The 25,591-nt window shown below is 40.6% G+C and overlaps 1 protein-coding gene across 1 annotated transcript in view; it reads left to right on the plus strand.

Moving 5' to 3' along the window:
* The window catches only part of SPPL3 (signal peptide peptidase like 3), a 56,357-nt gene continuing 30,766 nt past the window's right edge, over window positions 1-25,591 (plus strand). Inside the window, exon 1 of the mRNA XM_030958582.1 lies at window positions 1-290. Coding sequence (XP_030814442.1) covers window positions 268-290 — 23 coding nt within the window. The 5' untranslated portion in view covers window positions 1-267. The remainder of the gene's footprint in view (window positions 291-25,591) is intronic.

The raw sequence follows: 25,591 nt of genomic DNA on the forward strand, positions 1-25,591 counted from the left end.
AGGCCCCGCCGGCGCCCTAGCGCGGCCCCGCGTCGCGGCTGCTGAGCCTCCGCCCGCCCCGCCGCCACCATCGCCCTTCCCGCCCGCGCGGGGACCCCCCCTCGGCTCCCCTCCCTCCTCACAGCCGCCGCCATGTTGGGCCGGGAGCCGCAGCGGGGCCGCCACTGAGCCCCGGAGCCTGCGAGGGAGGAGGCGGAGGAGGAGGCGGAGGAGGAGCCCGGGCCCGGCTGCCCCGCAGAGCCCAGCGCCGGCCGCCCAGCCGCAGCCATGGCGGAGCAGACCTACTCCTGGTGAGCCGCGGGGCCGAGGCCGCGGGAGGGTCCGAGCCGGCCGGGCCGCGCCGAGCGCCGCCCCACGCGGGGCCGGTGTCCCGGGCGGGGGGACCGGCGGGGGGAGGCTGCGGCGGGGACCGGGGCGTGAAGGAGCGCGCTGGTGGAGGGGCTGCGGGCTGAGGGCTCGGCGCGGCTGAGGAGGAGGGATTAGGGGAGAGGAGGAGGGACGGGGCGGCCGGGGCTGTGCGGATCCCCCCCGCCGGCACCGGGCAGCAGGAGAGGATCGGCGGCAGCACTGGCGGGGCTGGCACCCCCTGTCCTGTCCCTGGGAGCTGATCCCTGCACGGCCCGCGCTGCGATGCGCCGGGCCTGGAGAGAAACAGAGCTCGTTCACGGCTGTGAGGCTGCAGGTCACCTCTGCCTAAAGGGAGATTTATGCCAGCGCAGGCTGGTAAGTCGGTGGCGTGTGTGTGTGTGTGTGTTTTCACCTAGCGACAATAGGCTTGGTCCTTGTACAGGAAATAGAACGACGAGGAAGAGAGCAGTTCCTGTGGAAAGACATGAAGTATAGCAAATGAGAGGGCATTTTTTTCTGTGTCCTGACACTGTCTTGGGCCTAGCTGGCGGTGGATAAAGGAGACGAGGTGCAGTTTCTTCCTATAAATGTGGGGGTTTTGTTCTGTTGTGGATCACAGCCAAAATACCTCAAATAATTTACCTGCGCATCATCTCTATTGACCTGACCACTGCAGCAATTTATTGTGATATTCTCATTGCATTTTAAGTCCAGTGATGTCATCCAGAGTTGTTTCTTAGATTTTTTGGGGAAAAAGTTACTTACTTGTTTTGAAATAAGTCCCTTATTAATAAAGGAATTCAATCTTAATTTTTGACCTTCGTGTGTGTGGAATGTGTGGAAGGGCTTGAGCATGAAACAAACATCCCTGTTCTGAATGGTCCCATTACTTTTCAAAACTTGGAACCCAGTGGGGATTTCTGTTCTGCCACATGTTGAGACTTTGGCAGCCTCTTCTTCCCTCTCCTGTCTCTTCTCTGTCAAGAACCAACATTTGTATCAGTCTTCTGCTTTTTAGATGTTCTTATTTTGTTTCACAAGCTCAGTTCAGGCAGTGGTCTGGTGTGCTTTAAAATAGTGGTGAAAGGACAACTCTTTTGACTTAAAAGATCATTTACATATTGACACAGTAAATGAATATTGGTACAGATTTAGGCAGTTTAATGTAGTTCAGTTAAATGTGTTTTAGTGTGTTTTAATTGCAGAATGAAATGATAAATTCATAAACTCTTGGATTTGTCAGCTTTCTGGAAAGAAGTAAATGAAACAAAATGTCTCTTATACATTATTTTAATCTTAACTCATTTGCTGTTTTGAATGAGTGTTTTTGCCATAGTAATAGTCTAAAGGGAGGATTTTTAACAGAGGCTGAGAGAAGGATTTGCTCTTCTGAAATGACAATTTCATTCCCCTGTGTATTTTAGGGGAATGAAATTGTCGTTTAAGGTCTTCACTGTGCTAGGTGGATCTGAAGAATGGAAGTTCTTACAGTATATTGAGGTTGTAGCAGAATGAGGACATGATGTGTCTTTAAACCCTGTAATTTTAGGTCTGTGTTCTCCATGGTGTCCTCATGGGCCTGAGGTTTCTGTCACTTTGCATTTTTACCTGTGCTCAGCCTTGCCTGGGAGCTATGGGAGCAGTGGACAGAGCAAAAATCCAGTTTCAGTCATGCTCTCCTCTCTGTGGGCATTTCATTACTTACACTTCTAACAACAGTCTTGCCTTGGTTTATTTACAGTTGTGGTGATGCAGCTCAGTGTAAAATTGGCCAGTGCTTTAGCACTTTCAGGACAAATGTGCATTTTGTCACCTGGGGAGGCTGGTGCTCGTGTGCAGCAGGGCTGTGCCCAGGAGCTGCTGCAGGAGCTCTTCTGGAAGTTGGCTGATCCCATCCTGTCCATTTGCCAGACCTGCAGCTTTCCAAGAACAGGTGTGTCGTGTGCTGCAGTGTCCAGCTGCTGTACACACACCTTATTTCACATCTGGAAATGCCTCATCTGGCATTCAGAAAAACCCTTTCATGCCCCTGTCTCTGCAGGCATGTAAATTGGTTCCCAGCTGCAGGAGCACTTCCCTTTTGTCCAGGTGTACAAGGCTTGGTTCCATCTTTTTGTCCCTAACTGTCTGCATGTGTTGTTGAGCCACTGTAGCTTCATAAGGTATGATTAAAGCTTTTTGTGGGTTTGATTTTTTGAATAAAAAAGTCTCAGTTGTGTTAAAAATACTTTGAAACAAGGTACTTGCCAGCTGTGATTAGTGGGCATGAGCATTGGCAAACATGAAAAACAGGGCATATTTCAGTGACTGACAGTCTTGTTAATGATGATGTTTTCAAGAGATGAGAACTAATTCTCATATTGCTTTATTTATTGGTTTGTAAATACAAATCTGAGATTTTAAGGTGGGTTTATATATTTGTTTTAAATTCCAGGTGGACTGAATGCAATTACTTTCTTTTATTAAGATACTATAAGAAGGAGAGACTTGGGCTTTTCCACCATCTCTTTCATAGTTTTAAATACATGAGTTATCTTTTGACACTGTTCCTGTAAGGTATTTCTTCTGACAACTTCTTTATTTCTTCAGTAGTGCCCACACCTATAACCATATGTACTTTCATTTAACTTTTTTAGTATCTAAAGTCATCTTGCTGAGCCAGTATTTCAGATAAAGGTGTCTTATCCTGAAAGGAGGCTCTGCTGAGAATTTTGCTGGTGAAGGAGAATACTGTCATCCTGGAAAAATTAATTTTAATGTGAAATGTGGGATAAGTCCCAGATGGAAATACTCTTTCAAAGAATATGGACTTTTTGAAAAGAAAGTGTTTGAATCAAATGCTTGTCAGCAGTGAGTGGAGAAACTTTCTTTTGTCAAACTCCTGCAATAATAAAAGGATGGGAGAGCTGTGTACAATACTGCTGCATGGCAAGGTTGCTCATGATTTTGTAGATTAAATAAGAGCTAAAATTAGTTTTCTGCAAGTGGAATAGAATGGGAGAGGAAAGAGGTTGTTGAATACCCATTTTCCCCTTGCTTCCTGTGTGTGCTCCAGCAAGGAAATGGAACAGGGGAGTGACAGAAGTTTCTGCTATGGCAGAGGAGGGAATAAGCATGGGCAGAGCAGTGTATATATTTATATATATGTGTGTGTGTAAGATTAGTAAATACCAAGAAATTTATCTTCAGGCACCAAACTGTTGGAAGTGTGACAGCAGATGAGTGTGGAAGCAGCAGGACCTAGATCATTGCTTTGTGAAATACGTGGTCTGTCCTTAATTTCTAGCATTTTGTGGTGATTTTTTTTGTGCTGGAGCCTATTGAGAAGGCCCAGCACCATTCCTATCTTGTTTATCTGCAGTTAGTAGGTGTTTAGTGTTTTTCAAGGCCTGATGTAACACCCCCTCCCTTTTTACTGCTGCCCAGTCTGGCAATAGAGATTGCTTTGTTCTTTTTTTTTTTTTTTTTGTCCTTTCAATGCACAAAAGATTTTCACAGCTTCCTTCATTGGTGAAGAGCAAAGAAGGGGATTTCTACACCAAAAATCAAATGTGTTTTTAATATTTCCTTTCCAAGAGTGTTGTATAAGGCTAATATGGATTGCCATGTGTGCGTGCCCTCTCAGGGTGGTGATTAGGAGACAGACTGGGAGGGCAAGCTAAGAACAAAAAAAGAAGGCACTGTATTGAGTCACTAATCTTAAGAACAATTGAACTCCCTGTTAAATGTTATAATCAGTGGGATGATTCTTGTATTAGCCATCAAATGTTTCACGAGTGAAATGGTGATATATTTAGAAGCTTCTCTTCATAATGCAAAGGGTGTGGAAATTAAATCTAATGATGTGTCAGAGTAATCAATAAAACTACTGGGTTTTGGAATATGTGTAAATGTACAGTGCTGTCTTTGCTCCTGGGAGAATTCAAATTGGTTGGTGTTAGAAGTCTTTCTGGATTCAGAGGTCTGAAAATTTGCTTTGATTGCAATTAAGCATTTAGCATGCTGCTGCCATGAATTAAAATGCATTTTCTTCCAGAAGACTCAGGTGGTGCTTTCAAGTCTTAGTTGGCTGGATTAGATGTGTATGTGGGAGGGCAGGGAGTAAGAGGAGCTGCAGCTTGTTGACAGAACTTGTCAAATACTAGTAAAATAATTTTTTGCATTCAAGATTTTTTACTTGTTTGCTCAGTTTAGGCTGGGAGACCTTAACTGACTAATTAAGGTGTTTTGAGAATGGGAGGCAGTTTACAGCAGAAAACAAATAATTCACCTGAATTTTTAAAATATTGCACTTGATAGGCAACAGATTGCAGTGCACATAGATGAAATTCTGTTGTGCTGCTGTCAAAAATCTGTCATGAAATCCTGGCATGCAAATGTGGAGTTTGGCCCTTAATCTTGCATTTTTCAGGAACTGAAATTACCGGGCACATTCCATTTTAAGGATTGTTAGGAGCTTCCTGAGAACAAGGATGTCATTGTATGAATGTGCATGAGTATCTAGCATGAGAAAAGTGACTTAAACCTCAGTAAATTTGAGAATATCAGGTTTAGAGTTCATATGTTTGTCTTTCAGGACTAGTCTCACTTCACTTGTTTGTCGCCCTCCCTGGAGCTTTTGCTATCTCGGGCTGTGTATCAATGTAGTCAGGGCCCTGTCTACAGCACTGGGCTGAAAGACAAATAGAGCAAAGAGCATGGGATAAGTAGAAGTTTACAGTAACTTGAATGTTCCTGTGTATAGTGACTGATAAGCACAAGGAAAAAAATCCTCCTGTCAGCGTTTGCTAATTGTAAGGCTATATTTACTATATTAAAAATTCTTTAAGAAAAAAGTTAAAGTGAAGAACAGAAATCAATATTCTCTTGGTGCTGGTGTGCAGTACCTCTTTTAATTAAGATTTCTGTCAGTTTTGAATTTAACCTTTTCAGGATACTGTGGTAATACAAGTTAATGGTTCCTTTAGTTTTACCCAGTGACTGGAGATCTTGGCTAGGATGCAGGAGATCACTTCCATCCCCCAGAGTTTCTGGCCTTGCATCTCTCACCTTCTCGGGGAGTGTTCTCATCACTAAACTATGTGTTATTCAGAGGTTGAGCTTTGTGTGTCCACTTAAATCTCTTTCACTTCGTATAAAATCCTGTAAATATTTGCTGGGCCAAGAGGCAGACATGCCTTTCTGTCTGGGATTGGCAGAGACCTGGATTCCCTGCCTGGATAAAAACCTGCTTTGGAAGACTGAAGGGTCTGTAGTTTGTGGGTAGTTCAGGCTGCTTCTCTGGGGATGAAAGGTTGAATTTCCATGAACAGAAGGTGACCTGAATATGATTTCTTGTCACAGGTAAATGAGTGCTTAGGTGTGTGGATCCACCAATATCAATACTTGTTGTTGTGGTTTGTGTGAGGTTTGATGGAGCTGAGAACATCTCTCTCTTCTGCTGAAGCGTAGGATCCAATAAATTGCTTATTTTGTGCACTTTGGGTTTTTGGTATGAGTTAAGCAGCCTGATGCTGTTGGAATTTGAGGAATTTTGTGGTGACCACCAGATAAATTAATTGAGGATATTGAGTTAAGTTGTATTTTGGCGAATACCACCATTTTTAATCCTAGATTCAGTTGCTGAAACTCAGTAATTTGTCACTGAAACACAATGCCAAAAAATGGGTATTTAGGAAAACTTCCTACAAAAAGTACTTTGAAAAATCTGTCATGCTTTTTAAAATGCAGTGATTTTTATTTCCTGAAATTTGAAAGAAGAACAGAGCAGACTCTGGTCTTTTTCAACATCTCAGCTATTTTATATAATTATTTTGATAATGTGATGTGTCAACATCTGTGGCATAGGTGCCATTGTCTTTATTGTCCTTTGACATTTTATGATGACTCTAAGCATTGTAATATACTCTAAAAGCAAATAATTGGCACAAATTGTTTAGTCAAAACAGTCTAATTTGATTCTGGTGGCATATGAGGAAAGTTTCCACAAAGAACCAAGGGTGAAATTTGTGAAACAAGTTGTGCACATTTTCTTTGTGCTGCTGCATGGCTGTAGTGTCAGTGCTGAGGATTAAAATGCAGCGAGTCAGGCAGTGCTGGGCGTTGTGTGGAGTGAAGCACGAGCTGGACGGGATCCAGGCAGTCAGACCCACTCTGCAAGGTGATGATTTAATAAGATTAATGGAGCATATGTGTCCTTGCAACACTTGCTGATTCCCTTTCTCTTTAATTCTTCCAAGGGTGTTGTGTTGATGATCTCTTCTCCTAAATCTTTTGGTGTCTGTGCCTGAAACACTGATCTGCCAGACCAGGTTCTCCTCCCCTCCTGTGCCTCCCCAGAGCAGCTCAGCTCTCACCATACATTAAATGTCTCTGTCTGCTGGAACCACCATGATGACATTATCCCAGAGCTCATTAATTTTGTAGCTGTGTTGCTGTCATCTTCATTATTAGATTCTGTTGAGTATTTCTTTTTAGGGCCATCCCATGCCTCAGGTCTCAGATTCCCTTGGATAGTCTCCATATCTGTGTGTCACATTAAGTTGTATGGTATAGACAGGGCTGTCAGAAAGTCAGAATGTTCTTCTGGCTCTTTGGAGAGATACTTTGTAACTGATAACTAACCAAGTGAACATTGTTAATGTCCTACAACAACAAGGATTCAAAGTAATGTATGAAATAAGGCTCAAGTGCCTTTTTTTTTCAGGATGCCAGAAAGGAGGTACTTTAAAACCATCACAGCCAGTGTCATAAGGTAGGCGAGAATGCACTGAGGAGATGATTCTCTACTGTACAGTGTTATGTTTAAGGTTCCATTACTGAAGTTGGCAATGTAGAAGTTTGAGAGATATGATTTTATCTCAGAGTTTGTATATGGTGGCATTTTCCCTGACCAGTGGAATTGAAAGGAAAATTACACTGTTTGACTCTCAATTTTTCCTACTGTGACTCCAGGTTTGGATGTTCTTCCTTCACTTCCTGTAGCTCGTTCATAGACTTTTGACCCAAAAAGTTATTTTCCCATGCAGGTGGGTATGTAGCCAAAGACTGGGAAAGGATTCTCTTCCATTTTTATGCCATAACCTTGTTTCTGCAGGAGCTTCCACAGCAAAGGTTGTGTGGGGGAAGCAGGAGGAGACCCAGGGGGTTCCACCCTCTGTTCATACACAGTCTTTAGCTTTAGCCAGGAGTTGGCAAGCTTACCTTACTTATTCAAGAAATAGACTTGATTTCAGTTCATCTAAAAGGAAAAAATAGTTCTGTGCAACATTAACTACTGACTGTTAAAGGTAAGCATCCTGCAGTCCTCTTAGTTGGACTCAGTGCTTCTCTGCTTGCTCAGTTTGGAAGTCCAAATTTCCTTCTTCATTCCTACATACTCTGCTGTTTTTTGGACAGAAGTATCTTTAAAAAGTCCTTTTGTTCATCTGATAACTAGCCAGCTGGTGACTTCTAGTAAATTCACAATGATACATAATTTTAAGTATATTTCAAACAATTTCAGAAGTTTAGAGATCAACAGAAATGTTAATAATTGATAGTGTTTGAATCACAGAAATCTGGGAACTCTGCTTGCACCATTTTCTCATGATAGTAGTACTGCAAATAGCAGCTTCATGTTAGAATAGCAAAAACCTGTACATGTGGATTCATGGTGCAGTGTGTTTTCAGGTGGTACAAAAAATCAAGTGATCTCAGCATGTAAATTTGGAGCACGTTTCTCTACAGCACAGACAGTTTTGCAGAGGGGTTCTTTACATGGGTTAAGCTAGTAGCAAGTGTATATCCTCAGGATTTATTTTAATTTCAGTCATTACTGGAATAATAAGCCCAGCTGACTCCAGTTGAGATAGCACAGCTTGGACAAGAACCAGCATTACAAAATGTTTGAGCTCTGCAGTAGCGCAATTAGCAGGACAGAGGTGAACGCAGCAGCTGAATTATGGCTCCACTCAGTTCTGGTGTCTGTGGCTCCTGGCCATCTGACATCCCTTCTGGTCAGACAGACAGCCCAGGCTTAAAACTTGATTTAAATTTATCCAGAAACTTTAGTACTGGGTAGAAATTCAACAGTGAATTCAGAGTAATTATTGTAGTTCGTATCAGCCAGCTGTTGATACAGATCTATTGGATGTATAAGACCAGAGCTCAATGGTGAGTTGTTACACAAATAAGTGATTTTACCAGGGCCACTTTCAGGTAACAGTTGTGATTTATCTCACCATCATCTCTGTCAGACCCATTTGGCAAGATAAAATAGGTGTAGTGTGACTTAGACTTATTTAGTCAATGGGAAGTCCCTTCTCTAGGTCACTGTTAGCTAAAGGTGAGGTAGGTGAAGTAGCAGGAGGCAAAGGAGCAAACAGAGCTGGCTTATGTGGATTTCTGTAGCCTGTGTTGCAGACTGCTGAGGTGAGGTGTGTCTGTCTTGCTTTCTAGGTTTGATGGTGCAAGGTCATTCTGGTCCTTTTTAGAAGCTCAGATTGCTGGCTGTGTGCTGGAGGAGAGATTATCTGCTCCCTGAACTCTCCTTGAGGTGGCTGATCCTGCACCTTCACTTGAATAGCTGCTCAGAAAAGTTACCACAAGGGGCTAAAAGCTCTCATGGGGAACATTATGATCTCTGCAGGGTTTTGAAGATGAAGAGTAGAATCTAATTAAGCTTTATGGTGAAAATAGTTTAAAGAGTGCTTTTTTCCTCAAGAAAAAGGAAACTTTAAAGCTAAATAGTGAAGAGCTGAACTTTTTTTCTTTAATTTTCTGCTAAGTTGACTACTTCTAAAGCAGATGCAGCTGTAAGCAGCTACAGATGGTACAGAACAGAAAGATAAGTCTTTCTCGTACTTAAGTGCCTTAGAAGAACCCCAGTGTTAGTATTCCAGCTAGTTATCCTTCTCTTTATTTTTTGTATTTTTGCAGATAAAAAAGGCATACTACCTTACAGCTGAATCAAAAGATGAGAAGAGTCTACCATAAACCAAAAATATTTCTCTGCAGGGGGCTTTACTGGAAAAAGTTTTAGAAGATTTCCAAAATACCCTCTTTTTGTTGTTACAAGAAAAGCTTCTTAGCTACTTGGGCAAGAGTTTGTTGCAAAGAGTCTCTGTCTATTCTGCTACCTGTTTTTTGCACCTGGAACTGCCTCAGCTGCCATAACCCTGGCACTTGGGTGTGTGAATGTTCTGTGCTTCTGCACTCAGTTTGTGAGGCAGCAGTCAGGCCCTGGCCAGTCAAGCTCAGGACAACTCATGACCCTTTTTTTGAGTTTCCTCTCAGTAGGAGGTGGCAAAGCAGGGTGCCTGTTTTGATGGTCAGTATTTTGTATCTTCATGCCAGCTGAATCCCCTTGTGACTTGGTGCAGTTGTGAATAGTCAAGTTCATTTTAGAATCTCACCAGCCATCATCTGACAACATGAATTTGTCTTAATACAGGGCCAGCATGATTAAAGCTGCTTAAATCTGGCTAGACAGACTGGTTACTCTACAGCTTTGACTGGCACAGGAGTGTGCTTTTACCACTGTCACTGAAGACTCAGAGTTGGGTGCTGATGGTGTTAACTCATTCTTTTATGGAATGCTGATAAAATCATGTTTCACTCTACCCAGGCAGTGATAAAGTGTGTAATCCTGTAAACTCCTCAGTAGCATTCAGAGCTGCTCTTTCTGACAAGGTCATATTGGTCAATTTGACTTTGGCTTCTTGATTGTAAGGCATGACTGTTAGATGCTTTGATTAAACTATTAGTTGTTAGTTTTATTTTTTATCTGACTTCTGAATACATTGCTAAAAAAAGTTTGGATTTCTAAGCACGTAATCAATAAATACCAGTCTCAGTGTCAGAGGTATGAGGTGTGGTTTTGGATTGGCTTTTTAAGTCAACAGTAGAGTCAATATAGGTGAGAAAACATCCTGTTTTCTGATTTCTGTGATAAAAACAACCAACCTCTTTCATACTAGAAAGCCCAGTACATCTTGATAACTTAAAAAAATTATTAGTATCATGGTATTCTTCATATTTTTAATGTAAGTACAAGAATTGCTGTGAAAATGAAACCTCCAAATAAGACTTTTTTATATATATTGGGATGGAAGGATGGGTTTTGTCTAGGAAGCAATGTAGTGTTCAGATCAATATTCTCCATATCTGAGGGGATTCTGTGATGTCTTTGTACACTAGATTTTGGGTGAATGTTCTTCCATCAGTTAGGCCAGCTGCTTTTTTTAACCTGTGTAATCTACAAAGTGATGATTCCTACTTTAGGGAAAAGGTAGAGACCCTGGAGTCTTTGCTATGGTATTTTCTGTTCTAGGTGTTAACCCAGTAGTGCCTGCATGTATGTATGTGTGTGTTAACCTTTTGTCACATTCATTGCCAAAACCACCTGTATCTCACAGATAAACCAGCTGTGTGGTTCTAGTACAAGTATTCCTGTTCTTTCTTGCTCTGAACCACTGTTTTTCTTCAGTTGTTACATTTTTTTTTATGAGGAGGCAGTGACTTAGCAAGGAGATGGGATTTGCAGCACATTCTGCTGTCAGAATTCTGCTCTGCATGACCAACTCTGTCACTTACAAAAAAAATGTTATGAATGTGAATAAATCCTTCTTCTATTAGTCCTTGAATGCAGTGAGTATTATACTCCAGATAGTTAGAACAAAGTTAGGTGGAAGGATTTCTCTGCTGCTGATATGTTGAGGGTGGCCAAGTCCAGGACTGGGCACAGGCTTTGTGGTGTCTGGCACAGGGTGTTCTCCTGAACAGCTTTGATTAGAACCCTGTGCAAGATGAGGAGCAGGGCTGCAGTAAGAGCCTGGGGATAAAGGAGGAGCTGGTGAAGGTAAAGGAGTTAAGCAGGAATTTGCACAGACTGTCTTTAGGTAATACTTTGAGAGCAAGTTAGGCCACTCAAGTATCATCTGTGTGGCTTGAGTGAAACTGTACCCATCAGAGAGGATCAACAACTTCTTCTGGTTTTGGCTTCTGGATAAGTGCAAGTGATCAGTTATGGTGTCAAGTAGGAGTATTCCTCTGTGTGCTTGTTAGGAAACCTGCTGTACTTTTTGTGTGTGTTCTTTCAGTGTTGCTTCAGATGGAGCTAAATCCTTTAGTCTGAACTTTTTTGGTTTAGTCTGTTACCCACTTCTCTGCATCCCATAAGAAGTCAGATGACAGATTTAGTAAGATTTTTGTCATAAATATTGAAGTACTCCTTTTGCACAGTGCGTTGTTCCCTGTCCAAGCAAAGCTGCCAGAACTATTACACATTTGTCTTACAGAGCATTACAAAAAGATTTTCAAGGTGAAGTCGTTGATGAGGTCCTCAGAGGTGACACAGCCTGTCCTGTGTGTGCTGCTGGGTTATTTTTGCTGTTCAGCTGGGGCAGTGGCAGCTCTGGGATGGAGCAGTGAGCTCAGCTCACACCTTGGCAGGTGTCAGACAGTCTGTGCTGCTCTGCCTGGCCTCAGGGACAGTCTTAGCACAGCGCTGCTCTGGGGCTCTTGGCAGAGCACTGCAGGCCATCAAGAATTGCCCTGTATATCCTGAGAGTCCTCTCTTTCTGCCACATAATAATCTGTTTTCTTTTGTCCTTTTTTGACTGCTTGCTGGCACCGTGACAACCATAACATTCTGTGTATGATGGAACATTGTCAATAAATATGCCTGGGATGATGTGCCTGCCTCAGCTGCACTTTAGATGAACTTAGCCCTGGAACTGCAGCACATTCTGACTCTTGGGTAATGTGGCTGTTAGAGGACCAAGAGAAGGGTAGAGTTGGGCAATTAATTGTGTAGAGTTTTTAGGTTAAGCAGCCTTATTCAGAAAAATGGCACTTCTGGACTTGGATGGCTGACAGTGTCTGGGATGAGGCTGAGCTGCATTGATAGAAGACAGGTATGTTTTCTTATGTTCCAGACTCAATGTCTAGAACCTGGTTCAAATAACTTATTGCTCCAGTTCTGGAAGACACTAATACAGTTCCCTTTCATTAGGGTAAAGTGTGAAAATTTGTTATCCCTTGTTGCTAATAGAAGCCCTTATTTTGCTGATTGTAGTTCAGCTATTGGAAGTTTCTGTAATGGAATTTTTCAGTGCTGTTAGGCAACTGGCTGCTGCATGTCCTGTATGTTGGTACTGCATAGGAAATGGATAGCTCTGGAGGAGCAGGATTCTAGAACTCCATGACAATCTATTTATAGTGTCTATATGACTAATTTGGAAAGGCTACAGTGCTATAGTCTGTCCAAATTTGTTGAAGTGAGATTACAGAATCTCCTGACCCCTCTGGACACTGAATAATACCCCAAATCATCCAAAGAGATCCAACTTCTCCTTCATTTCTGTGGCTGTTAATTCTTTTGATGATAGTTTGTAAAGAGAGGAACAAAGGAAGTAATTTAAAAATAGTTGTAAGAATGGTGTGGATTCATGGATCTCAGCTGGTTTGGGACCTTATCAGGGGAGTGATGCCCTTTATTTTTTCTGTGCAAGCACTGTAAAAATGAAGCAAATATTTAGATTTTCTTGTAGTTGTAGACACCTGAGGACAGTAACTGCACAATGTCCAACTAATAGAAGTTCATAGTGCTCTTGTTTTGGAAACAAAAGTTGCTTTGAGTAGTAGATGTTTTGTAACTAAAAGTGTCTTGGGTATATATGTTGAGATATTTTTAGTAATCAATGCTGAGTGGATGTTTTCTTGGTGATGGGGAATTTTTAGCATGTTGTAACTAGGCTTTTTTTTCTTTTAAAAAAAATCTTACTAAACTTAGGATTTTGCCACCCACCCATTTCTGATACAAGGCAAGTGGGCTTAAGACCAAATGGTGATAAAAATCCTGCACAACTCTAATGCATTTGCAATTTTCTTCACAAAAGTAATCTTCTTTCTAGTTGCTTTGTAAGATTTAAGTGTATCACAAATTGCTTTTGATTTTGCCATTAGGGAATTGTCCAAACTGAATTGGGTTCCATTCTTTCCAAGAGGAAAGATCCCATGGATGTGAAGGTGTGCTGGGTAAGGCTGAAGGAGGGTGGTGTGTTTTGGTTGCTGTGTGGTTGTGGTGTGGATCTGAGTTCCTCTTGAAGTGTTGCTCTGGTTGAGATCAGTGACAGACCCTCCTTGCTGCCAGCCAAACTGTGCTTTCCCTGCTGGAAAGGTAGGAAAACTCTCTGAAGCAGAAAATATTAAGAGAATGGTTGAGAAACCCTTTCTGTCACTGTGTTGGCTGGATTTAAGGTCTGTGTTGTTTTCATGACTGTAAGAGAGAATTGGAGGTGCGTGCTGTCAGCAGAGTTTAGTGACAGGTAATCAGTGACCTGCTTTGCTTATTAACAAGAATTGGGTTCTGTACCAGGTGTAATTTCCACACTGAGGCACATTCCACACAGTCACACTGGAAATGAGGAGCTGGGGTGTGTTTGTTTGTTCAGTGGAACAGCTTCTATACTTCAGGGCATTTGCTTGGACTGGGGGCTTTTTGTTGTGTTTCCTTCTTTCTTTTAGTGATTGATAATTGTTTAACCCCTTGAAAGAAAGTAATTGCTACTGAATGGCTTATGCTATGACATCAGAAGCCTGTGATCAACTGCTGCAGACACTGCTGTTTTGCCACAATTTGCCTGTGACAATTGTCTGAACATTGTTAGGAACTAGCTCAGTTGGGCTTGGACTTTTCCTGGCATAGTTAGTTATATTTCTCATAGCTCACCATGAGAAGCATCACAGCATTCATGTACTTGTATTGTGTTTTGAAAAGAAGTTTTTGTTTTGTGTTTTGAAAAGAAATTTTTCACTTGTGCAGTAGTCTAGCCTTGGATGTGGTAGAGATGCTTATATTTTTATTTGTCTTTCCCTAATAATGTCTCAGGAGGTGCATCTCCAGCCAGTGTCTTGTTTGAACTTTCAGGGAAATTATCATTCTGTGCTTTGAATATCTCCCTATTACCATGGCAAATAATTCATGCTGCTAATTAAGACACTGCTAGAATTGCACAGAAAGATGGGCAGAGAAAGAATACAGCTTACTTACGCTCACAATTTATCTGTCTTATAAATTTATAGGACAGCTGCTGCCAAGGTGTCTCACAGTTTACCAGTGAAGATATATGACCTGATTCATGGTATTTCTCCTGAAGGAAGGAGGGAAGAGCCAGGCATGTTTTGTCTGGTGCAAATGGAGGCACGGGGTTAGGAGCAGCACTGTGCCCCTGCCAAATTTGTGTTCCACAAGAGAGGAACACATTGAGAGGGACCCTTCTGCTCAGAACTGAGGGCTGGAAACTGGGAAGGCCGTGAATTTGTAGAACTGATGAGTGGCAGTTTCATGCTGAGCAGAGTTTCTTACACAGGTCTTGCAAACCCCAAGGAGACTCTTTTGTAACCGTGAAATGAATGGGAAGCCATTGCACAATCTGGCAAATGAGTAATAAATCCAGCAGACTATTTTGGTGTTGGTTGGAGTTAAAAAGAGAAATTAGACCTGATTAAGGTATGTGTTAAACACCAGGGAGGTATCAACACTGAAGAAAGCTGATGGCAGTGTCTTTGTTGTGCACGTGTAATAGTGGAGACTCTAAAACTAATTATTCTGTGCTATGCTGTGACTGTGTATCATAGTATCATAGCATCTGATACTATTTCTGCTTTTTTTTCTTTTCCTGTTGTTATGGGTTAACAATATGATGAGTTAAATTCCATCTTGTCTGAAATTTGCTGGGTAATTTATATACTATTATTAGATCTTGTTTGATAGAAAAAGATGAAAATCATCAGCTTTACCAATGGCATTGTGGTAGTTCATACTGCATCTCGTCTGGAACTGAATTGTACTGCCATTGCACACTTACTGCAGAAAATTAAATGCCTGATATTGAAAAAGAATGTTTTTCTAGTCTTTCTTCTTAATAAAAGATAATGTTTTCCTTTGTAAGGGCCTATGTGATTAGATGTTTATCCTCTGTTCCCAGGAGAGCAGACATTGTGGTTCATATTTTCTGTTTTGTGAAACAAGATTTCATATAGCTGACTACATCTCTGGAATCTATGTCATTCTTCCCCTAAAATGAACTGAAAGCAAATTGGCTTTCTAAAACATGAAAGAAGCCTAGAGCAAACTCTTTGTCATCACATTCCTGGTCAAATCCAGCATTTGCCTTCCACTGAGTTTCTAATATTTAGCAATGTCTGTGGTTTCCCATGGGGTTGCTTAGGTGAATGTAATAAGTGAGAGCTGTTGAAAGAGAAAAGAATGAAGACTTCATGAGCTGAATTGAGCAAAAACTCTTGGGGGTTGCATGCATGTTTTGCATGTAGTTCTTTAAAAATCATACTGCTTTTAATCCAGTGTTTCTTTCCTTCACAATTATTAATCAGAGACAGAAAATACCAACTATTATACAAAACCTATGTAGACTAATTGAATTCTTGCTGGTATATACCAGAAACATATCAGAAATTATGGGGTGATTATTCACATCAATTAAATTTTAAACTTCAGCTCCAGGACTGCATAAATACTGCATAAAAGGGAATGGAGGGAGCAGAGGGCACTTGTCAGCCCTGGGCAGAAGTGTGTCCTTCTCCACTGACTGTGTGGGAGCTGCTCTGGGAAGTGAACAGGAACCTGAATAACCTGTGTCCATTTGACTGAACATGACAAATGTATAGATAGCTTGGCAGTTCCAGAGAAATGGAACTGTTCCCATCTGCCTGCTGAGGTGCCAGCAAGTGCTGCTTGCTGACTGAGAACTTGGCTCTGACTTGCAGAAGTGCAACCTCAACATGTCCTGCGGCATCACTAATAAATGAGAGCCCGTGCCTCAAGAGGTGCACGGTTCTGTATGTGTTTGGTATTTTTAGAACTGGTTTGGGGTTGAAAATGTGTTTTCCAAGAGTTATATTTAAAAGAAATTTTGGACGATGTTATAGAAAAATATCTGGACAAACCATTGTTGAGTCTTGAGTAAAAAAGTTCACTTTGAAGTAAAGTTCTCTTCATTTTTTCATCTACAAATGCTATCTGTCACCTTTTTGTCACATTTTTCTCTCTTTCTCATCTTAAAATATTGACCAGCTTTGTTAATTTTGCATAATTATTTGTCTTTCCTTGCATTTTAAATACTTTTATTTAGAACTGTCTTAAAATATAGACAATAAAACAGGCAGGGAAAATGTCTGAAACTTTGCACTGCTGTGATTTTTGTTGTTCAGCTTAATCCTTTGCAACACAAGTTGCAGTTGCTCATGCATAAAATCTTAACTTAAAAAGTCTCCCCAGTGCCAAACAGTGATGAGACAGTATTTTAAAAACAGCTTAAAATTTGTGTTAGCTACATCCTCATGGTGCTTTACTTCTTACACAAAAGCAGATTTCAAATAAAACATAAAGGATGACTAAGGGATATTTTAAAATTTTTAATTTTACTTTGTTCACTCTGTACAATCAGATCAGAATAATGTTAGGAAAGTGAAATAGCATTTTAATATTATTTTGGTCTCAAAATAGCATATTGTTTTTAGGTGCAGGAATCAATGCATGTGGCAAACTCACCGTGAATTGTGTCTAAATTTAGTAGGTGTCTTCAACAATCAACCAAAAATTCTGATGTTCAAGTCAGCTTTGTCATCTTGCTACTACGTTTTCCTGAGTTTAACTTTTATTGGAGTGAGTCTGTGCTCTAGTTCTGATGTGAGTGCTTTTGCCTAAAGGGTGCTCTGGAATTATGACTGTTCCAAGGGTGAACTTGGTTATTTTTAGGAAGGTTAAACATCTGGATGTTCACTACAGAATCTTTTCCAAAAAAGCATTTTGTTTCTGAGCAAGAAATCTGAGCAGAAATATAGATACAGCACAACAGAGTGTAATCTCTGCCTTCCCAGGGCACTTGGGTATTTTCAGACTGGTCTGTTGCTTAAAGTACCCCTGGGATTACAGAAGGATATTGGGAGGATTTAGCTCTGTAATATTTTTGTAGGTGGCTTTGGGACTTTGGAATCCAGAGCTGGGATGAAACCAAGCAGAGGTGCCAAATTAGGAGTGGTTATGGGGGACACAAGGATTATATTTGAAATGTTTCTAAGACTCCAGGTGTTTGCATTCTGGCTGGAACAAAAAATTGATGGAGATCAGTTGATTGGAGAAAATTGTTCTCTATCAGTGTTAAACAGTTGTCTGGATTCAGAAATTTAAAAAATGGCACAGATACAGTATAGGATTTGGAGGAGAAAATTTAAGTTGTATGTAATGATTTTAAGTCTTTCCCATATATGCTGTATGTGTGTGGGAAAAAACCCTTGAGGTAAATTGTGCAAGTTAAATGAATTAAAACTGAAATGACTTCAAAAAGAGGCTGACTTCTCTTTTATGAGCTGTCTTACACCCTTGATTATTCACAATACTGCTTTTAAAATGGATCCTGCCTGCCTAGTTTGAATGGCTAGATCAAAAGTCTTATGAAAATATGCTAATGTGTTATGAAAATATTGATTGCTGAAACATTGCATTTCCAGCTCAGGGTTCTTTTTCTCCCATAGCAGTTTCCAGGTGCTGCGTAAGAGAACTGTGACATCCCCTTTCTATTTTCTCAGTATATTTTGAATGTCCTTAGCTCTATACTCTTTTTTTCCTTAAGCAGGAAAACTTGAGATTTTCAAATGTTAGTTACTATTCTAGTTTTCTAATATTGTTGACAAAATGGTAAATCTACTTCTGGTGGGAGGCAATTTTTAAGATTAATGATACATAGGTGTTTTATGTACCCCTTGAGGATATCACAACTCTCGTGGGTACATGCTGAAAGGTTTCTGTCTCTCCAGCTGTGTATTTGCTGGTGTGATAAGAGATTGCTCCTCCCCACAAATACAGTTTAATTTCACTTGTTTGAGTGTTGATAGTGGGAGACTGTTGCCAAGTTGAAAAGACTGTTTTGTTTATTTGAAGTGTTTAAATCCGGTCACTCACTTTGATTTGTGTTTTGTTACTCGCTCCATACATTACATGAAAATGTGAATTGAAACAGATGGTGAAGGATCAGCATTTAGGCTTCCAGCATGTAAAAATTCCTGGAAAGCTGAGTCTTCTACTATGCCATCAGCAGCCTGTGTTCAAAACCACATCGTGTTTGTTTTATAGTAGCTCCTGGATGCCAGGCATATATTAAATTGTTCTGAGCCTGCTGCTGCATGGACATCCCCATTGTGTTTTTCCTGAAAGAATTGAGCTGTTAATTCCCTAATCCTTGGGGAAATGATTTTAAGTTAATGTCAAAATTGGAGGCCATTGCCTCTGTGGGTTCAGAATTCATTCTAAAGTATCTGTTCACTCTTTTCAAAGCAATCCTGTTAAAGATGGAAAGAATAGAAGTTAACCTGGCTTGCATTTATGTGTTTTCCTTTCTATCCCTGTGGTTGGAAGTGTCATGATTTTTACCAACTCCTGAAAAATCTGATGTGGCTGCTCCTGTCAGGGCTGGACTGGAGTTTTGTCTGGGTTCAGTTTATGCTGGAAGAGATGTAATCTGACTCTGCTGTGACATTTAATGAATATTGAGGGAAAAACTTCTTTTTAGAAGTGGATCTCTGCTCTGCTGTGTTGCAGTTTCTCTAGCCTAAAACACACATTAAAGGAGTACAGCCTGAATTAATGAAATGTGTATTTAGAATGACTGGTGCAGATTAGTGGATGACCTGAAACAGGAGAGAACTTACTTTCCTGTGTAATGTTATCTCAATGCCTTTACCTAGAAGTTTGCTTTTTAAAAGGCAAACATTTTGTCCAGTAAAAATAGTATTTTGGGATTTCTAGTTGTTTTCAAGCCTGGCTACCCTGGGTTTGCAGAATATCACAGACTCACCCTGTGTGTTGTGTGATGCTGGATCTGGGGTGTGCATTTCAGTTCTGTGTTTGTAGAAGGAGAATGACACATGATGAAATGACAATATCTCTCTGATGAAACTAGTTCAGTTTTCAAGTGGCTGTAATTTGGTGCTGGTCAAACAGAGATTTCATTTGGTCCTGTACATGAAGACTCCTGTATTTCAGTTTGTCCAAAAGGTTTTTGTGGTGCAATATTGAAGACATGACAGCTGCTGTTGAGAAAATTTACTGTTAATAAGCATTTCAGCATTTGGAAGCCCAGCTCAGCATGTGAGATGCCTCTAATAATCTCTGAACATTATCATTTAATTAAACCTCTACTGCTTAGAATAAGTGAGTACAAAAGAGCAGTAGGACATGTTCTCCTTCTTTTTCTTGTTTCTCAAGACTGAAAAGAACATACTGGGTAATTCATTTGGAACTGGTCCACTTGGTTTATGTGTTCTTTGGGTTTTGGTGTCCCCTCCCCCAAAAAAGCACAGTGGGTGAAACTTGGAAGAACTGCCACTTCTTGTGTTGTCACTAGTGTTCCTGTGACTATGGAGATGTTAATTGGAAAAAGAAATTGGATTTGAGGGGGGAAATTGGATCAGTTTACAGTTTGGTGTTGAGAAAGAGTGTAGGTTCCCCTGGTGTGAGTAACACAATTTATGTAGTTTTAATCTCATAGTTCTTCCACTTAGTGTTTCCTTTTGCCTGTGGGTTTCTCCCCTTACTGTGTATTTTTCTAGACTAAATAAACTCAGTTCCTGTCTCTCCTAGTCATCTCAGAAGCTCTTCTCTGCACTCATCCCAGTGACAAGCTAATAATTTTGCTCACACTGAAACTAAATTCATACCCAAGCCTGCCTTCCCCCTCAGCAGTCCTCTCTCCCCTCTGTGCTGGATGGATTGTGTGCTCTTACACCACACAACTCAAAAAAATGAAAATTGAGAGAACACCTCAGGAAAAAAAAAAGCGTCTGTCCAACATATTGGCATTAATAGGTTCACTAGTATGGGGAAATCATAATGCTCATAATGTAAAACCCTCACTGACTTCTGTAGTAAATCATGTGCAGTTTTATCAAGGTAATTGCATTCGAGTGTGTTGATGTGTGTTTAGTGCCATGCTAACAATTGAAGCTAAAGTTCTGTTTCCTGCTTCATGGAACCCTGAGTCACCCAGCCTTGGCACAGATACCCGCTCTGGTTGGCCGTATTTGTGTGTAGTCTCATCTTGGTGCTTTATGCTCAGAAATTTTCTTCCTCAAATAAACACACATTTGCTTGTTTGGGTTGTCCTTCTGTGCTAAATAAAATAGTAATTTATTCCCATTGATTAAGAGACTCTGTGGAGTGTGTCCTGTGCTTGAAGGTGTGAGTTGCATCAGAACAGGAGGAAATTCCCAGTTTTAAACTTAATTTCCCCCTTTGTACCGCCTCAGTTGTAACTGAACTAAGCATGGGAATTGTGCTGTGTTCAAATAGGCCTTTGTGCATTCTCTCTGGGTGGGATCCATTCAGCAGTGAACAGCTGCTCTTTGACATATTGGTAGGCCCTAATTTATTTCCTGTTTAAAGGAGTTTAGGATTTGTAAAGAAGTTGCCTTGCATTTGCTATTCAAAAAGCAAATTATGTTGCTTTTTTATTTTAGAATTATGTTTCTGGTTTTGTGAATAGCAGTGCATTATGAAGTACTAGAACTTAGAAATATTATCATTACAATATTACAGGTGTGAGATTTTACTTCAAGCTTTTCGTTCTAGCTCCATGGAAGTTTTGGTTTTTTGCTTGTGTTGTTTTGTTGGTTTTGCTTTTTAATTCCTTGGCTTTTCACTTACACAGCAAAGTAGTAGGCGTGTTTCAGTCAGTGCTTCTGCTTCAAGTGTGAAAGGAAACATACCTTTCATACATACCTTACATCTTCTGGATTCATTGCTGGTAGTTCCTTCACCCACTTGAAGCTCATTTTCACCCCACTTTTTTCTTGTATTATCAGGAATAATGATAATACTTTCTGCTTTCTACTTTTTGTGCCTTTTGATCATGTTTGTATGTTTGGAAAATAGACTGGTTCAACTTAGTTTGGCTGCTGTGCCTGTGTCTGCCAAAGTAACCTGACACTCTTACAGAGCTTCGGGTTTATTACAGGCTAAAGGGGCTTCTGGGAGTTCCTGACATGAGCAAGTGTAGAGCTGAACTCTTCCTGTCCTTCTTTTCTAAATTTAGAAAAAGTTAAAGTCCAAGTGTCATGGTTTGAAAATACTCAAAAGTAAGGCTATGTCCAATTTTATGAGCTTGTTTTGATGTTCTCTGACTATTTGAGAGAGGTTGGATTTGGTTCTGTTTGTTTATTTTTCCTTAAGTGAAAACATAATATATTGTGTGTGTAGGCAGTGTTACAGAACACGCTATCAGAGGTGGTACATCAATTGTTTGGCAATAATTTGCAAAGTAAATATGAATCTCTTAATTGTGAGGCAGATAGGAGATATTTGCTCACCACTGTCTTCCAGCTCCAGATGGAGCAGCAGTGAGGACTGGGACAAATATTTAACTCCAAATTACAGAAACTCCCATGTTTTATCTACTTACAGCACAGGGTCCTCTGAGATCTGTTGGCTGAATGTAGGATTGTGGTGTGGCAGCTGTGTTAACAGCACTGAGTCATGACAGAAATTGCTTGTCAGCATTGGCACTGTGGTGCCAGCAGGGCTTTCTGCAGGAGCAGCACCCTGAGCCCACGGGAGAGCTGTGCCCGAGCTGGGGCAGCAGCAGCAGCTCCTGGGGCACTTCAGGGACTGGGATTCTGCTGTGGGAGAGCCTGGGACTCCCTCTGCAAGGGAAAGGTGTTTTATTGTAAACTGCAAGTAGGGAGCATCCTCCTGTTTTATATGATTGTAGTAATTCTAATACACTTTTCTGTTAAGTGTAAAAAATTACAGAGATCAAAACATAGATGGGAGCCTAAGGTGAAGATTCTAGGGAAGTTTTTATTTTTTTTTCCTGTGATTAGAATAAGTGCCAGAAAATGAAACCCAGGGACCGGGGATTCCTCTGTGGGAGAGCCTGGGACTCCCTCTGCAAGCAAAATATTTTCTACTATAAACTGGAAGTAGGGAGCATCCTCCTGTTTTATATGATTATAGTCATTCTAATGCACTTTTCTGTTAAGTGTAAAAACTACAGAGATCAAAACATAGATGGGAGCCTAAGGCGAAGATTCTAGGGAAGTTTTTATTTTTTCCCTGTGATTAGAATAAGTGCCAGAAAATGAAACCCAGCACTGAGCAACCTTCTGTGTAATGCAGGGCTTTACCACCAAGTGATTGAAAACTCCAGGTTGCATATATGACTGGGATATAAATTGATACTTTTATAATCCAAAGAGGTCTTAGCCATCAAAATTGCAGAAAACTTTCCTGTGCCAAGGATAACCACTGGCATTTCCAAATGGCCCTTTCTGAAGCATGATGTTATTTGGATCACGGTTAGGCTGTGTAGCATAAAGCTGTAGACAGCTTGCACAGTGGTACTTTGTAGACTTTAATTATGGTAACCACACCCTTAATTTGCCTTTTTCCTGATGTAAAAAGGGCTATTTTTTGAAAATTCATACAGTTGAAAGTGGTAATTTAGATAAAAGAGCTGTTTCAGCAAGTCTTTGGAGTAGGCTAAATATTGGACTGACCTTTGCAGAGTTCACTGGTCTGTTGGAATCTGAAAATTTACATAAAGAAATATACTTGTGGCTCTGGCAAGAGAGGATTGTGTGTAACAGATCTTGATTTGACCTCCTCTCTTCTCCCTCCTTCCAATCCTCCTCTTGATTATTTGTGGAAGGTGGGAACAGTTTTCTGTGTTTGAGGAAGGTCTCCCTGTGTGGTCAGTTCTTTCTTGTGGCTAAGCTGCAGCTCTTGCTTTGTCAGATGTCTCATACATATATTTATGTGCATTGTCATAGTTATATATTTACATCTTGTTCTGATATTTGCTGGTTTTAATTCTTCTACAAAAACATTGTATTCATACTTCTGTTTGGCAATTTTTATGGTACTACAGCACAATTTGAATCTACCCTCTGCAGTAAACGGAAGTCTTTTGTAAGGCAATAAACTATGAAGGCAGTTAAGGACAATACAGTTTCTTTAATTAGTTTAGCAAATGGGTTTTATATTTTTTCCTCATCCTCAAACATCCTTTAAACAAGCTGATAGTTTGGCCCTTGCAAGTGCAGTATGGCTGCTTCTTGCCCCTCACTGAATACCCTGTTTGTTGTTGATGCTGGGATTTATTGTTAGTGAATGGCCAGTGCCTCGAGGTGTTGTACTGTGGTGGAGCTGTGCTGCTGGAGCAAAGTTGTCTGCAGTTTACTGGTGAAAACCAAATCTGAAAGGACTGAAATAGCACACAGTATTATAAAATGTTATCATATATTGCAGCAACTACAGTACTTATGGTCTGTTTTGAAAATTAGCTTAATTAAAGCAGTGCTTACTTTCGAATGGAAGGTTGGGTACAGGAAGATAGGAAGGTTAGTTTTGTTTAATTTACATTAGCTCCAGCAAAGCTTGGATTACAGGTGTGTGTATTACAATGTGCTTAGTGAGGTCTATCTGTAAGCTGTTCCCAAAAGGATTTTAGTCCCACCTTGTTCATGGCCACATCTTGACTCCTTTTTTCTCTTTGTGTCACACCTGCTGATTGTGCTGCTGCTGGCCTGAATCAAAACTTGCTTTACAAAAACGGGGCTATGATGGTTTTTTCTACTTCTTTCTTCTTCTCCTGTCTGTGAATAAGTTTTAGCATCAAACCCAAGCTAATTGTAGTGGCTTGAAAAAGCAGGTTTTTGTTTGCAAAACTCTTAAAGCCCCTGAATCAGAGGTGAGCAAACTGAAGTTGATACAATTTGCAGTGGAGCCTGTTAGGCTTTCCCTGCCTCAAGCTTTCAATTTTCAAACCAGCATAGGCAAATCCTATCATAAGCTGGAGTCCTTCAGATTTAGTTGTCAAGAAGGGATAAAAGTAACAATAGTTTTAGGAAACATAACCAGGGCCGTGCCTTGACTCAGCAGTTTGCTGGGGCTGGTCTGCAGTATGATGCCAGTGTTGTGGAAGAAGTTGCCTGATCTGGTACAACTTAGTTAAAACAAACATGACACAATTAAAATATAAAATCAAGTGAAACATTTGCTACTAACAAGCTCTGTATCTTGATATCAAATGTGGTTTTTCACATACTCCTTTGGTGGAGATCCTCTATTGCAGACATCATTGTATAGATGTACTTTTCACATTTTCAAAATCCTGGTGATACAATTTCAAAATCTTGCTCCTGGAGAGGATTCCTTGGCTGGTGGTCACATATATTTGGCAGCAAAAGCACACTCTGCTTTTCATGACTGCTTATTTTTTCTTTCTTTGAGAAAGAAAGGAGGGAAGGTTCCCAGATCCTTTTTCATTTGTCAAGTTTAGAGCAGAACTCTCGACCCAGTCTAAATCAAGTAACCAACCCTCCTCAATAACATAAGGAATGCCAAAAAAGTATTTTGTGTGTGTATTTAGGTAAGAGATAAAAATTAGGTATCCAGTGTGGAATAAAAAAAGGCAGTATTTTCTGTGACAACAATGCCAAAGACAATCCTCTGATCTTTGGATTTTAGTTCAGGCTACTCCATACTCAGATATGTGTGTCCTGTACAATTTATTTGAAGCTGTCCTGGTTAATTTTTGTCCATTTACCACTGATTGCAAATTTTGCTCCCAAATATCCTGTTGACTCTGGTTCCACCAGAGCTCTGGGGACATCAGGAGCTGAAAATATTTTTGAGGTATGTGGGCACTACCCTGTGTTGCTTTGGAATAATGCTCCTTTGCATGACTGAAGTATTGTTATGCTTCCATGCAGGGACTGGAAGTTGTGCTCCCATTCCTGCAAGGAAATGAGTGCACCAAGCTGAATGTGAAATCTGGAAATCTTCCAGTGGCTGTAATTCCAAAAAGCTGTGAAACATGTTATTCTTTGTTCTGGTGGCAAACAGTCGGGTGAGCCAAAGGAGTAGCTCGGAGAATGTTTTTAACAGAATTTGGTTTTTTTTCAAGACTGTCTCCTGATGCCTTACTGGATACTTCAATTTCCGCTCAAAGTGAGCTCAGAGGAGTGTTTGCTCTTAGCAATTTAGTTGGGAGCTTAGAATTTGGTTTTGCAGTGTTAATTTAGGAAATCAGCTTTCTGGAAAGAATAGAAGAGGTGTTTGGGATTTAAAATTGTATGGGTAGGAAAAAAATATATGTATGATATTTAATAGTGTGAAAAGGTTGTTCTGGGACCTGTGCCTGGTAAACAGCAGAATTGTTCTCTGGTTACAGTTTGAAATGCC

The sequence above is a fragment of the Camarhynchus parvulus genome, chromosome 15, assembly GCF_901933205.1.
Source record: "Camarhynchus parvulus chromosome 15, STF_HiC, whole genome shotgun sequence".
Lineage (NCBI taxonomy): Eukaryota > Metazoa > Chordata > Aves > Passeriformes > Thraupidae > Camarhynchus > Camarhynchus parvulus.